The sequence below is a fragment of the Embiotoca jacksoni genome, unplaced genomic scaffold (assembly GCF_022577435.1).
Source record: "Embiotoca jacksoni isolate LCO1_2020_lvr unplaced genomic scaffold, fEmbJac1.0.p SCAF_5, whole genome shotgun sequence".
Classification (NCBI taxonomy): Eukaryota; Metazoa; Chordata; class Actinopteri; family Embiotocidae; genus Embiotoca; species Embiotoca jacksoni.
The window spans coordinates 2,769,129-2,785,425 of NW_027185403.1; the positions used below are offsets into that span (position 1 = coordinate 2,769,129).

Consider the following 16,297-nt stretch of genomic DNA (forward strand, 5'->3'; position numbering starts at 1 on the left):
TACACCCCAGCTGAACACTCTCACCTTGGAAAGTTGAAGCTGACAACTTCTCGGAGAGTTTGTGAATGGGGAGCATTTGTGGAGACTTTTACGCATCGAGCTGTGTGACGCACGGTTTGATGTTTTAAAACTCTTTTTTTTTTTTTTTCTCGCGTGTCACATCCGAATCCTCATGTTCTTCATTTTCTTCAATGGCATGCGGGCGTTTTAAGGAGACTGTCTGAACGAGTCTCTCGAGAGAAAGTTTGGTGAACTTTTGGTAAACAGCGAATTTAAGTTTATTTCGGCTTCTTTTTTTTTAATCTCGTTACACAGTCGAACGGCCTCTCTTGACCTTTTTTTTTTTTTAAGGATTCTCACTTCCACAGCGTGTAATTTCCTCCCGTGGATTTTCAATTAACTTCGTTTGGAAGTAATTTCAGTGGATATCATGCCTCCGACCGGGCCGGAAAAGCGCTCCGCGCTTTGCCGGGTTTGGGTTCTGGTTTTCGCTGTGCTGGTGTGTGCTGCGTCGGTGGATGGATGCCCACACAAGTGTAGCTGCTCCGGGTCGCATGTGGACTGCCAGGGTCTGGGTTTGAAGACTGTGCCCAAAGGAGTACCGAGGAATGCCGAGCGCCTGTAAGTGCAATTGCATTACAATTGAAGTAAATCTTCCTGTGCTCATCATCTGTGGTAAAGATCATCACAGCTGCCCCGTCACCTTATCCTGCACCTTTTGTCCCTTTCCATCACCCTCATATTACTGTAAGATCCCTGCAGTAAACTCTATCCTACATTTTGAACACAACATGCCCTCTTTACAGTGGTTAAAACACCATTGACTGGACATTTCAAACTTATTATAATCGTGAATTGTTAATTGCGCATTAATGTAAATCATTTCATAAAGTACTGATTGCATCGACTCAACAATCCATGTATGACTCATTAATGGTCTTATTTCGCATTATAAGCCCATATCTTACTGTTGGTTCACCTATATCAGCACTTCTGAGTAAGTTTTACGTTACGCAAATTTTCTCTTGTCTTTATTAAAGCCTCAAATTACAAAATGTTTGAGGCAAAACTTTTATACAAAAGAGCATAAATGGAATTTAGGAGGAAATTGGCAGATTTTGTGTGGCATTGAAGGCTGATAACTGCTAAAAAGAACCCAATATTATTGTTATTTACTATATAGCCTACTTTAAAACAAGGGGGTAGTTTACTGGGATAAGTTGCAATACCTCCAGGCTGAAACCTGTAGCCTCTTTGCTTGGTAGATGGTCTCCGTGAAAGTGCCCTAAAAATCACCAGTGACCCTAATAAATGGAGACAGCTAAGAAAACTTTTAAAGAGAGTATTCAAGTTTTTAAACAAGTACAAATAAAAAGATGAGAAGAGCTTCTTAAATGTCTTTGTATTCTTTGAGTTTCCTTTCAGGTTCAGACTTTCCAAACTTTTTCACAGTCTTCACAGGGTCTTAAAGCTGGGCTAGATCCTCTGTGATTTGTGTAAAATCTTAAACACTGATTTAAACTCCTGAATAATTACTTTCACGGCTTTGTTCAAACCTGGTGATGGTTAGTTTGAAATGATATTCATTCCTGAGGCGGAGACAGACCCCTGACAGACGCCTGCTGCCACCTCCGGCCCGATCCTGACACGTATACACCAGCGCAGTCGCACACATGCACTCACCAACACACCTTTAGCTGTCAAGGTATGGAAGTGATTACGCATGATAACGTAGCAGCCCAAAAGCCCCGCGGGGGATCAACAACAGACCTAACCCTGAGACAACAAACACAATCAGTGGGCTGCACAGGAGAGTGGGGGGCCGTGTTTGTGGATATGTGCGTGTGGACGTGGGGGGTACTGGTGGATATGAACACATGATTAGCATGTGTGCCTGCGTTTTTACCTTTGCACGTGTTTGTTTATGTGTATGTGCTGGTGTGACTGTGTCTGCATGTTCGCGCTGGCTGGTGTGATTGTGTTTCTTGTGTGTGAACAATGAACCTCATACCTCTTCCATCCCATAGGGATGTTGTGACCTCCGAGGACCTGTTGGCTTTTACACAGCAATCCCCGGAGGACATTTACACCGTAGGAAAATAAATAATTAGAGCGGGTTGTGATGGGGAGGTGGGATAAGGGGGTCCTCTGCTTCTAGCTGGGGTCCCCAGGGTGGAATATTTGGGGCAGCAGCGCCCCCTCCCTCCTCTCCCTGCAGAAACTATGTGTTTATGTTTCCCTGATTTATCCAGGTCAGTGTTTCAGATGTGACTTCGGCCAAGAGTTGGTCTTTCCCTCCCTCTTTCCCCTCCCTCTCTGCCCGCCTTCATCTCTCTTTCCCTCTGCAGATATATTTTAGGGAGTCTGAGATGGGAAACATTAAAATGGATGAGATTCCAGTTCTAAAGGTTACAGCAGATGGGAAACTTTATAAGAAAGAGAGATGAGCATTATTGCCCTGAGCAGAGATTTGGGTTTGACAACTGGGATAAAATCCATGTGGGCAACAGATTCTCATAACACAACTGCCAAGTTTGTTAACTTCTGGGTAAAAATAGTAATTTGCTTCAAAGGAAAGTGTCCAATTGTCCTTATATGAAACTCCTAAACTTAGTAAGTAAAAAGTACAAAAAAAGTAAAAAGTTTACAACTAATAAAGATGCCGTGTATTTTGTTTATTACTCTATAAAATGGAAAGTTTTGATTTTTAAATGGTCTACACTCTCATCTTTACACTGTACGTAGTTGTCTGAGGTAGGAATGATAGCCAGCTCTGGATTGGAGTAAAAATTTGTCTCAGCTCATCATTATAGCCGCTAATAACTTACTGATGTAATGCTAATAGTCAATTTGTCGTTTTTTTTATGACAGGGTCAATGTTGGGGTTTAACCAAACTCTTCATCGCAACAAAAACTGGCAATCAACATTAATATTTAACTGAAGAGGCATTAATATATTTAACATGTAATGAATATGTTTGTTAAGAAGTTTCCTGGCAGAAAGATGTTCCTAATGTTCAAAGGAAATGCTGTGTTGCAATGCTGAGGTAACTGGCTGGATGCTGGTATGCATCAATTTGGAGAGAAAAACGCTGCAGTAAGACACGTGCACTCAAGAGAATACTCCAATAAAAGCCAATGTTTTCAGTATCAAAGGGTCAAACATAGTAACCCCGAAAGATGGCTACGAAAGGTTTTATTAGAATTATATTTGGTTGTTTCAATGATGTCAGGGGGAAGGTCACGTAGTGAAAAGACAGAAAAATGTAAGTGATATGTTGTAACCAATCTTGTTTTGGCCAAATATATCCAAAATACACACAAAAAAACCACTAACCTGAACAACCATAAAGGTTGTTTGTCCCTGCCTTATCCATGGGAGCTTACATTTTTCTTGTTTGTTTTAGGCTAAAAAAAAAACTTGCTTAAGTTTGGAGGAAGATGAAAGTTTGGATTTAAATATATAACCTCTACCATCATTGTGACAAAAATAAACAGGCTATTAAAGTAATGAATTGGTCATGGTTAAAAGAAGCATTGACCATCACTTTGGAAATGATCAGCTGTGTTAAAGTCGACCCATCCATCCACCCCAATTTCCTCCCAGTGTGGACTTTGTAGTTTGATAACTTTGTCTCCTCACACCCTCCTTTGCTCCCGTCATATTTACTCTGCCCTCTAGGGGGAGCTGTCTCAATGAAACATTTGATTGTAATTTTAGACTGTTCGCAGTCTCTGTTCTCTGTTGTAGTTTTCTGTTCAAATTTGCCACATCCAGCTCTGTTTGCACTGATGTCCTTAAAAGTAAACATTTTAAAACAGAGCACTGTGAGAAAATGTAATGTGGCGTCGGCTTGCGTTTCTGTTGCGATTTTATTTTCTTGTGTCTCATGCTGACACTAACATGGCGAACGTTTCTTGGCTCCGCAGAAACAGTTACATAAAGAGAAATTCATAGAAAAGAGCCCAATAGCAGTCTCACCACACCAGAATAATATGCAACAAGACCACAAGACATGTGGCATTCGAGTACGGGACAAGGCCCTCGCCTTATCTTGAGCGGAAAATCTTTTACGGCTACTACGTTGCTGCTCCCTTTATCGCTCCTCTTGCGGCACATGTACGGAATAAAAGTGATTCAGACAGACTGTGTGAAGGTTACTGAAAACAAATGTAGAAAATCCCTGTAAAATGAAGCAGAAGTACATGACACAGGTTGAGGGAAATCGGGTACGACAAAGAAGTACAGGGAATCATGATGAAATAACTTCCTGATATGCTGATATACAGCATAACACCGAACATTTATACAGTGGCACATTTTCTGGCTTCCTAGAATGAAGGAAATCAGTTAAGATGGAAAATGTTTGGCACTGTAAAACACCAGTACGGCCCTTTAAACTTTAGAGTAGGTCCCCACTTACCCTCTTTATTACACGCAGTATATAACTTTTGAATCCAGTTCCCTTCTGCTACACGTGGAAGTAAAGATTGGTATTCAGAGCCTCAGTCCACCTGTCATAACTACAGAATCAATCTCTTTAAACGCTGAGTTTTCCTCCCCATTGTAAACCGACCATTTGGAAAGGTTAACGAGAGAAAAACAGTGGTGGCCTCAACTGTTCACTCCACACACACGCGCACACGCACACGCACACGCACACACACACACACACACACACACTCACACTCACAGGCAGCCTCGCAGATTACCTCAAGCCAGTCAATTCCGTAATGTCCTCCTTGGGAAGCCACTTGAGACCTCATTTGCATCTAATTTGAGTGGAGGGTTTTGGGGGGAGGCTTAACAGGCTTAACGAGGCCGGGTAGAATGAATTGGAAAACAGGGACGGCTTTTCTCTCTCGGGTTCAGTTCACACCTGCCCTGCGGGGACCGCATACATACAGAAACACGCACACGCATACACACACACACCCTTGAGTGTTGATTTTTAGAGCTACAAATTCCAAACTGTTGCCTCAACTGCTGTGAAATGTGGGGGAATTAAATGTTGTAAACTCTAGAGGGAGCTTTCAATTAGTTGAGCTGCAGTCAGGAAATGTTTGGTGTGTGTGTGTGTTTGAGTGTGTGCAAATATACATCTTTAATTGCTAAGCATGTTTCAGCTCCGTCAAGATTTGTGTGTATGACTTCTTCTTTATATACGCCGTCTGTCAAACTGAGTAAGTGTGTGTTTGCAGTTGAATGGGGCTCGTTGCTGGAAGCGGCAAGCTTCCTGTGCCAACTTTACACAAACTAATTCTGATTTTAACGGCCTATTTTTCTGTTCCCTCGCTGACGGCCCTTTGAGGAAGTTTTGGCAAGTGTTTTACAAGCAACACCTTCTCTGCTTTCTCTGGCCTCGCCTGTCTTTTTCTCTCGCTCTGTCTTTTTATTTCCCTTCCCTTCCCAACTTCTTCATCCCTATCCCAACTTTGGTTTTCTCCCACACGTCTCACTCTTTCGCCTCATCCCGCTAACTCCCTTCCTTTCTCTCTTATTAAGTTTCTGTTTTTTGTCCCCTTTTTGCCTCCTTCCACCGTCTTTCCTGCCCTCTCTTCTTCTTTTCCTGTGCTTCCTCTCTTGTCCCACCACTTTCTCTCTCTGACCGCCACCCTCCTTTTCCAACACTCACTCTCACACACACCTTCGGTTTGCCAGCAGCATCTCTCCAGCAGAGTTTTCACAGCCCCCATTTCCTCTCAACGTGCCAACCTACCACGGAGCACACAACAGTAGGATCCTGCTGCTGTGTGTGTGTGTGTGTGTGTGTGTGTGTGTGTGTGTGTGTGTGTTTCTGTGTGTAGAATGGACACACACGTTCCAGGCCCCGGCTCCTGGCTCTTATCAAAGCTTGGTGTTGATTGGTCAATGGACGCTGTAACCACCACACCCTCAGCTATGAAACGGCATTTCATGGTGGGGCTGGAATTTTGTGTGAGTGATCTCTGAATACTTCGGTTCTCATACTATGCATGTCGCAGACCGGCAAATGTTTTCTGACACAGTTCCAGTTCCTTAAATTTAAAATAGTTTGATTGGATCAAGAACAATCCGTAGAAGTGAAGTGCTGAAGTGATTTTCACTTCAGTTTGGCCCGACTCCTCTCAGCTGTGACCTGAACATACAAATGACATCACTGCAAATGATATTGTATTATATACAACTGCAAGCCACACCCGAGAAGTCTGCGACTGCAAGTCAAAGATGTATTACAACCATTTTGATAAATCCCATGAATCTCTGCTAACCATGTTGTGTTGGTACTCTGCCAGCTTTTTTTGTAACCAGTGAGTTAATTATTTTGTTTGTGCAGTATTTCTGCGTATGTACGCCACTTCGACATGTCAAGTTCAGACAGCGCACATATGCTTTGGTGGCTGTTGAATAAAAGCCATCATTCAATGCGTTGCGTTCTTTGCTGTTATCGTGGGTCTGATGATGTAATACATCTGAGGAGTGTTATTGCTATAGCAGACGAGTCTAAACTAAGAAGGAAAAACCACAATGAGCTTGCTGTTCTCAAACAGCCTCTTAATGTCACGCCTATCATCCGTGGCCATCTTGTGGTCGCCACTTTGTGCCCTTCCAACTATGTTTGATTCAGTTATGGTTTGCCAAATGGCACAAGTGAGGGTAACCGATATTTAGGCTCCAGTTCTAGGTCAGTGGGTGATATTCTCTTACCCAAGTTTCTCCAGCGTGCGGGTAGTTGACCTTTTCTGTATAATGACTTTCAGTCTGCCAAGAAGGCAGCCAGCTGGCACTAACAGAGGGCACTGCCCTTCTGGGAAACTGAGCAAGCTGGATGCCACATTAAAAACGTGCACACACATAACGTATTCACATGTGCGGGACACACGAACAGGTGAAGAGGTGCTCGCACTCACTGGCATGCGCATGGAGACATATTATTACATTCATGCAAAAAGTACGAGTGCACAGTCAGAACTATGCTTGAATGTATTACACTTGTGAGGACCCTGACTGACAGAGGTTATATCCCTAACCTTAGTCATCACAACTGCGCCAAACCCCAACTCTACCCAATTTTGACTGTTAAAGGAAAACTACGGTTTATTACAGCTTGAGTCTTATTTTTATAGTTTGGGCCATTTTTCTGTCTATTGTACCAACTACATTTACAGATCACGTTAAATTGCACCAAAGTAATTGCTGAGATCTGGGAACATTGTTACCAGGAAACAGAAAATGAGCGTTCACATGATCAGACAGGCTGTAAACAAGCTTGATTATCTGACAAATTCTATTCCGAGGATAAACTGGAAAAGAGCACATCAGAAATCCCCCCCCTTTACTGAAAGTTGGACCACAGCGAAGGTCTCTTCACTGTGATGGATGGTAACAGTTTGGGGCTTTATTTCACAGTTTGCCTTCATTTCCTCTTCAAAGTAAGTTTTGCTGACCCCGGGGTTGTTTTAACACCTGTATGATTAACTGATGGCTGGTAGTCCTTGCTTTTTTCTTCTTTTCTCCTGTTTTACAAGACTTCAGCGTTTAAGTTGGCGTTTATAGTGATAACATGACAGATGAGACAGAAAATTCAGGTTGTTTAAAATGATAATTTTCTTTTAATCTTCAAACAACCCTTTGATGTAGTGAGGAACAACCAAAAGTAAATAAAAAAAGGTCCTCACAAAGATAGTAAAAAAAAAAAAAAAAAAACACACATTAAAGAAGGTAAATACATATTCTAAATACAAATACACATACATGAAGCACATAGGAGAGTTTAGCATGCAGCCATAGGCGTACAGTGCAGACTCATCATTAGGCAAGTACAGGCTCACATACACACAGTTCCCTCATCCCTTTCAGAGGATTAAACATTCAATTGGTTGTAGATGGAAACTTTGACATATAATGGGAGAGAGTGTCTGTGTCACACAGAAACAACCCCGAGTCACGAATGACCTTCTGTGACTTTCTGCTGAAACATAAGTCCGCAGATTGGAGGACTTCAGAGTGCGTGTCATACTATAACGGCAGTATATGCGAGTGTGTGTGCGTGTGTGTGTGTGTGCATGCACTAGACTTCGAGTCGTTTGATGTTAACAAGCTATGCCACTGTTTTGTTAGGCCACTGTCACCAAAGCAACACATTATATTCCCTCTGCAGGGACTTTATTTTCTCTGTGCGGGTTTCCATTTGTACTCCTACACGACACCTGTATATATACATATTTATTTTAATCTATTGGCATGTGGCACTGCATGCAGCATGCACAATGAGTGTGACTTGCACCATAATTTCCCCCTTTTTGGTCCACGGATCAGCTCAGCTCAACGTGACAGACTGTTTATGTTAGACTGAAAGCTCGTGGAGAAACTATTCGCTGCACTGCGAGAAACTGTGAGTTTCTCCATCTCCGTCTCTCTCGAGCTTCGTCTCCATCATTCACATTCTCTCTCCGTCTTTCATGCATCTTAATCTCTCTCATTCTCTTATCCTCCCGTTCACTCATTCCCCTTTCTTTGCGGACTCGGGGGCCCCCGTTGAGGAAGCAGCAGGCCCCGTTCTTGTCAAGTGGCCTCTCAGCAGCCAAATTACCCCTCCACCCCCACACAAACCCCATTCACTTACAGTACAGCAGTAGTAAATCCAGACAAAAAGCAACGCAGGCCCTATAAACTCCAGCAAAGAAAAGAGCTAACCAAATACAGTGCTGCTTTACAACCCCATTGGCTTGTGACTCTTAAAAGAAACGGATGCTCACAGGCATCTCCCTAATGTGGTCAAGCCTGCGCGGTTAACAGCGACACCAAACTATAGATGTCCTGACTGGCATTAACTCTGAGCAGAGACTGTGAGGGAGAGAGAAATAAATTGTCAGACAGAAAACAAACCAGAAGATGATGTAACACAGAGAAGAGACGCATCACTCCCCCAGATTTGGAACTAAATCTGTCTGGGATGTTCAATTCGAAAGCTGCGTTAACAAATAATTTCAAAGGGAGAGACGTGAACAGGTGAGAGGGGGACAAACAAAACTACGAATGGTGGAATAAAAATGAGCCGTAGAATAAAACTGTGTTAAAGAACCAAAGTGCAGATGAGACAGAGGGAGCTGTGTCACGCATGATTCAGACAGGATTCCCCTTTATGGAGTGAAAACGAGTGTCCTTCAGTCTGCTGTGAGGAAAATATTTCACTGATTAATGCTTTTTTTTTTTTTTTTTTTTTTAATCTCCTCCTCACTCCTCTCCCTCTTACCTTTCCTCTCTTCATTGGACTTGAGCCATTGAACTCCTCCTAACTTTTGTTTAGTTTATCTTGCCGTTGTCAGCATTTTGTACATCGCAAACATCTAAAATAATCCAGGATCTTATTCATTTCCACAGACAAAGAGTTTTTTTTTTTTTTTTTTTTTTTTTTGCCCATTGTTGCAAATATGTGGTGAGCAGCACTTGTCCGATAAAAATGTTAAATGTCAGAATGTTTCTGGGAAGCAAGCACAGCCCACACACTCCAACAGAGGAATCAGTGTCTTGTTGTAGCTGCAGAAAACCCATCACACCAGGCAAACCGTTTGTCTTCAGATGTTTGCTTTTGCAGTGCAAATTCTTCTGTTTGAAGTTGATGGGTGTCTTTTCATACAAGTGGAATAATGTGCTAGCTTTGAATTCAGATTCATTTAATTACTGACAATGTTGAATTTTAAATGACTATCTCTCCCGTCGTGTGCGTACGACCACACGACGGACAACTGATGTAAAAGACCGTGGGGATACATTTAACAAGGGATCATGTTGGACTCATCCGAGTTACGTTTCATCATGAAGGGAGCGAAAGGTTGCGTGTGAAACCATTGATGTTGACGGCAGAAGACATGAGAGGTGGTAGACTGGGGAAAATGAGGTGGAGATGAGTGGAGCTGATGAAAGATACCATGAGAAGTACAGATAGAGAAAGATATCCAGTTGTTTAATACTATACGGTTACCCTGCACAGATTCTTGCATCTGTCATTGTTTGTTTGTATGAATATCTTCTTTAGGGTGCAGTAAGGATTTTAAAAATTGCTTCTGGTAGATTTTTTTACTTTACTTTTTCACTTTTTTAAAAAGCTTATAAAGAAAATAAATCATGCCTGAGAGCTTTTGCCACACAGCGTTAAAACAAACCTGGTGCTGACATCCCGAATCCTTTTACTTCATTGTGTTTGGCCTGAAAACATAACCTTTAAATAACCTGCCTTGTGTAATTTTAAAAAGGACACGATCTCTGTGTCCTCAAAGGTACTGTAGCTTGTGTTTGCACTCACTCATTGCCATTTGCTGTGCGTATAATGCGAATGCCCAGAAACCTGGGCAGTGATGATTGCTGTGTATCCCGGAGAGCAGCTCTGTAATAGGAGAGTGTTCACTACCTATTAGCATCACTGTGACAGAGATTCAAAACAGCAGTAAATGGTTGCACAGGAGACCCAATGTTCCACAAAACCCCCAAATTTTTTTCCAAAACTTGTAGGTTCTTGTAAACTCTTGTAGACAATACATGCTCTGCAAATGGAGACAGGGATTCAGCATGTCGCTCTTTTGAACGCTTTCCATGATTACATCTTTCAGTTGTATAATTTATGTCGTACATGTGACAAAGTCTTGTACGCAGTAATTGAGAAGATGTAATGGAGTCTTGACTCATGCTGCCTTCAAATAAATCTCGTGGTTACGACATGGGAAGTCGTGTGCACGGTATGCTTGGCGTTCAAGAGGTTAAGCCATTAAAACACCGCTGCCAGGCAACAGCAACATGGACGGTGTCTAGCAGCCACGGAGGCTAACAATTTAGCAAGCTGGTAGGTAGGTAGCGTATTTTAGGACGTGCAGAGGCATAATGACAGAGGCTCAGTCAAGGTGCTTTATGCATTTGGTTTCGGTTGAGCATCTTGTTGCTGGGAGCAACCCCTGCTGTTTAACAGTAGTTTAACTGATGTTGTTACATCCACATTGATACGTGAGAGCAGAGCACCTTTTATCTCCTCAATACATGACCAACTATTAGACACTCATTAATTAGCTGTTTTGTGAATGTTAACATGTGTTTTTTTTTTATTTTACTCTTTCCGTGATCACTTTATTGCCAACCAAGTTAGCCCATTTGCCACTGTTGAGCTAATCATGCGTTACAGTCTTGTTAATTGTTTATTCGATTGATTAATTGATTGTCGACTTTATGTTTACTACGTTAAATGTCGACTTTCAGCAGCTGGAAATTGCGAGTTGAGAGCATTAACAGACAACATGGAAATCTGCTTTATGTCTACTGTCACAATACAGAAAAGTGATAAAGCATCATCATCGTCCATATAAACCAACACGGGGATGAAATGGATCTCAAGAGGTCAATATCAGTTGTACACTACTTTCCTTCATGTTTTGCTGTATTTGTTTTTTTTTTGTTAAGTAGTCCAGGCTAACGGCGTCGGTCCATTTCACCTTATTTTCAGAACAAGTGCGTTTCTTACCTTTTACCACAAACCCTTCCATGTGAAATGAAGTCAAACCTACTTCTCTGAGCGCTCAAAAACCTCCCAGTCTCATCATGTGATATTCTTAGTTTAACAGGTGTTCAGGTGTATTTTCCTACTCGGACGTTGGAACTTTCCCTCTTCCCAGTTGGTCATGAACGCACCATTAATGCTTCATGTAGACCCACTTTCCTCATGGCTGTACTACTTCATTTTCATATTGCTTTCGGTCTAACTCTATTCATGACATGTCCAGTACTGTTTGTTATAATTGCTTCCAGTAAAAACTACTTTGGCCAACTCATCTTCAATCTTTATTGGATGTGTTTAACTTGCCACATAAATGGACATCTACATTCAAAGTGACAGATGAAGAATATACTTAATTTAGTTTGATTTCAGCTGCACGATTGGACAAAAGGTTGTAATGTAATATTATGCTGCTCCAGCCTTTTAAGTTTAATTTTAGCTGAGGTTACAATTAATGTGATCAAAAACGTCTGAACAGGTGCTGCCAAATATCATATCTAAATATTTGAAGTGGATGGATTTCAGCTGTACTGAAGCTAATTTTACAGCAGCTTGACGCCTGGCCTGCGACCGGCGACAGACACACCGTGGAGCGTGGAGCTCAGAGGAAAAGGAAGAAGGCAATTAGGATTCCTCGCGTAACTGAGAGATTTAGAGAGCGAAATTGAGCATACCTATCTGAGAGAGAAGGATGGAGAGCAAAAAAAAAAAAAAAAAGGGGGGGAATGAGAAAGTGAAGTGGTACAAGAGCTTTGCGGGAAATAACACGAGATTAGGACAGGAAGTGCATGCATTTGGAAACGAAGCGTCGGGTGGAGTACAGCAAATGATGAAAGGAAGAGAAGCAATGGAAGGAGAGAAAGATAAGGAGGCAAGTCCTGATTGAGAGAGAAAAAAAGTGGAAAGAGGAAATGTGACAGTGTCAGAGACAGATAAAATGGAGAAAGGAAACTGCACCGCTTTGTCGTTATTCCATATTGTTGTCCCAGATAGTGGGAAAAGAAAGAGGGCAAAGGTCAAGAAAACAAAAACAAGACATTGAGACAAGGGGTCAAGGTGGGAAAGAGAAACACAACTGACCGGCCAGCAACCCGACATGTTAGACACTTAAAGTCATGTACTCTTGATAATATTTCATGGTTTACCACAGTGGTGGTCGCTCCAAGTTTTCATTCCATAAAGCTCTTGGGAGTCACCTAATCTGTCATTTTTTTTTTTTTACATTCCTGTCTAATAGTTATTTATCTAGTTTTTTTTCAGTCTGCTTGGTGTAGCCAGCCAATAAAGCTGAGCCGTACGCACATCAGAACCCCCTCTAAAATATACACACCATCGGTGTGTGTGTGTGTGTGTGTGTGTTTGTGTGTGTGTGTGTGTGTGTGTGTGTAAAGTTACCCAGTATGCCAGCCCAAAGCAGCCAGACTATACGGTTCATTGGTTTCAGTGGTCTTGGGTGAGATCGAGTGGAGAACTGCGTGTGTGCATGTGTGTGTCTTTGTTGGATGGTATATTAATTCCCCGAACACCTGCTGTTTGCATTCTTGCCTTATCCCCTCGTCGCAAACACGCACACATGCACGTCTTACCTCTCTGCCTGTAATGGAAACAAACAGTGGTTAGGGCTTTTGTACTAAAGCCTCTTGTTAGTTGTCTGACTGCCAGCTGGTCAGTTAAATTTGAAGCTAAGTTAAGCTTTACTGCTGGGCGGGGTGGACACCCAGGCTTTAACAGTCCAGGTGCATGAAAACGGTCGTCTCACCAGTTGTTGTTGTTTTTTTTTAAATTTACATCCTCTTGATCTTTCAGGTTTAATCAAGCCTGTCTTTTTTTACTGGCTGTTTTTTTTTTTTAATCATGTTTAATTGGGTACAAAGAAATTATTTGTTGCACAATTGTGTTGGTTAAAAGTATAATAGCAGCCCACTGTTTCTTAAATTTGAGTTTTTTTCAAATAACCTCGCTTATATTTCTTCAGAATTTTTCCAGGACAATATGAAAGTCCTCATCTCAAATCACACTTCCACTGTTTCCAATGTGTAGATGTACCAACTCCTGTAAAAATACTGCAGGTTGTGCGTTTGACTTTGAGAAATTCAACCTCTCTGTATCAAGTGTATGAGGTACACAATTAGTTCAGGAAGACCTCTAAAGTCACCAGCTGCCTCATTCAAGCTTCATAATCTCCTGCTTACTTGCAAGCTGTGTGCTTGTCCAGTTATATTCATACAAATATACAGTGATGCCATTAAAATACAAAATACACATCTTAGTACATTGAATTGTCTGAATATTAGTTTTAATAAACTCATACGTTGTCTGAAGGGGTAAATCGGGAATAAGCATTTTTGTTTATATAAATAATGTCTGTGGTTGTTTATTAAGTTTGAATAACTTTTTTCTGAATATATCACTTGTCACTCATTTGACAAGTTTATGAGTCTAATTTTACACCACGTCTTGTTTTTCTCTCGAAGCAGCCTCGACTCCCTCAGCTTTAAGGCGGCGATCTTTGATAGGGCGATGCCATTGTGCTCTACCTGGAACTGTATCCTCACTATTTGTTTGACCGCGGAGCCGTTTCCCCGGTGAGAGCAGAAGTTTCCACTGTGAACAAGAGAAAGATGGCGATAAGGATGGAGAGATTAGAGGAAGGGAGAAAACCCCCCCGAGAAGGGCAGGAAAAATGTAGCCAACTGTAAAAGAGTGAAAGATTGAGATAAAAGTGGAGAGATTATGGGTGGAGAGACAAACAGATGAAGGCAAAGAAAAAGTGTTTAGTCAACTGTGAAACAGTGAAAGATAAGACATGAGAGATTGAGAGAGGGGGAGACACTCTAAAAAGGGGGAGATTAGGGAGAGGAAGGGTGGGAACATGGGGTGAAGCTGGAGTTGAGGGACTGACACACTGACATTAGAGATCAGTGACTGGGGAGAGATTTAAGATAAAACAGAAGGAGGGAGGGCGAAAAGAAAAAAGTGGAATACTGTAGCCAAATGTCAAAAGAAAGGGAGAAACAGATAGCAGAGAGGTAAAGACAGGGAGGAGAGCACGGATAGAGGTGAGGTGGTGGGGAACAGAAGTTTTCAGATTGGATGCAGCCTCAGAGTCACACAAAAGTGAGCGGATACCTGGAATTACATGTCAACAAGAAAAAAAAAACAGTCACTTTCATCATGGGAATAGCTCTTTCCTCAAGTTAAAAAAATGATAAATCAATGCTGTATTGAGTTTTTCCACCACGTCCAAGAAGGCTTATCAAGTAATTGCCAGTACCTCGCTTTCCGAGGAACTGGCAATTACACACACCCTGAAAGCCTGTGCCGAGAACCAGCAGCATCCAGTCTGCATGATGGTGAAGCAGCTTGCTGTCAAAAATTTATCGGGTGTCTTGAACAAGCTGGCAAGATGGATGAGAGCGATTTTTGTTTTTTCTTCTGGTTTCTTCGGTTTTTTCATGTCATTGCTGCTGCCAAATACTCGCGTGACTCGATGATGTGGGTTTTAACTACGAATGCAAAACCTTTCCACCTCAGCCAATATCCGAGTTGATATTTGAAATTCAAGCTAAAATGTCTTTATTATTCATACATCAGTCATTTCTGGATCTGTCAGCTCATTGACACACAGCAAAGCTAGATTTCAACAGGAAATGAGTGGAGACAGAGAGAGATGGGAAATGACATGCAACAAAAATATCCGGCTGGACCTGAACCAGAAATGTTATGAATACATTGGTTGGTGGCTTTATCCCACCAGGCATCACGCATGACATGACAGATTGTAAAACTGTATTTGATAAAGTTATCAGTATTGCAGTGTGGAAAAAAATCATTGGCAAAATTGGTAGCTTTATTGCCTTAGACTGGGTGCATAAACATAATTAAATAACAATACAATATGGTATTATCACTCATTTTTGCCTGTTTACAAAACCCGCAAACTTGGGAGCAACATTAGTGAAAGTAATATACACCCTCATTGTAGCTAGATTTTGGTCTCCACCAATTTCTGAAAGTAACATCTGATTCTTTTGGTGGTGAATGCTCTCATATGTTTGCCAGTTGCCTATTTTGTCTTTCTGCTTTTTGGTGCTGTTTCCTAAATTAGCGCCCCTGGTTAGATTGCCGCTAGAGGTTGCTTAACTTTAAAATGTAGCTGTGGCTCGTAATAAGCTGCTTTCACAAATGACCGTCGGGGTCGTTTTTTTGCAGGCAAACAGCTTTGGAAATGAGATTGATGAGATCTTTGAGAATGAACCAAAACAGTTAAGATGCGAGCTGTAAAACTAGAGCGGTGAGCCAAAAGTTGCTCGGATGTTCTGTGGAGAAAATAACTGGGTCGACGGGCTGGTGACCCCTCTTACATCAAATGTAGCCGTTTGATCTGTTGTTGCTATTTAAATTCATTAGTGCAACTTTAATGTTATACATTGCACCACTGTAAAACCTTTTATTTTACAGGTTTTGTAAAGATGTTTTCTTCTCTTCGCTTTCACTTATCAAGAATCTTCAAATCTAAACCTCACTTTCAGGAACCTTACAAGAACTTATTTGTTATTGCCTATGATTTAGGCCAGCTTTCCTTCACTGCCTCTACTGCACTGGGTGGGAATCATTAATCAGTTAAGTCATTTATGTGACCTCCCATTGTACGAGATGAAATATTGAAACTATTCATTACCATGGAGCCCTTTCAAGGATGCCCTGGTGGACCCCAGACCCCATTTTGGGCTTTGGGGAAGCGCAGGTCTGGCTCACAGCAGCCCTCCCTGTTT

At 41.7% G+C, this 16,297-nt stretch overlaps 1 protein-coding gene across 1 annotated transcript in view; it reads left to right on the forward strand.

Annotated features, from left to right (window-relative positions):
- Positions 1–430: 430 nt before the first annotated feature.
- slit3 (slit homolog 3 (Drosophila)) overlaps positions 431–16,297 on the forward strand; it is a 251,176-nt gene continuing 235,309 nt past the window's right edge. Inside the window, exon 1 of the mRNA XM_069171083.1 lies at positions 431–621. Within this exon, the coding sequence (XP_069027184.1) occupies positions 431–621 (191 nt within the window). The remainder of the gene's footprint in view (positions 622–16,297) is intronic.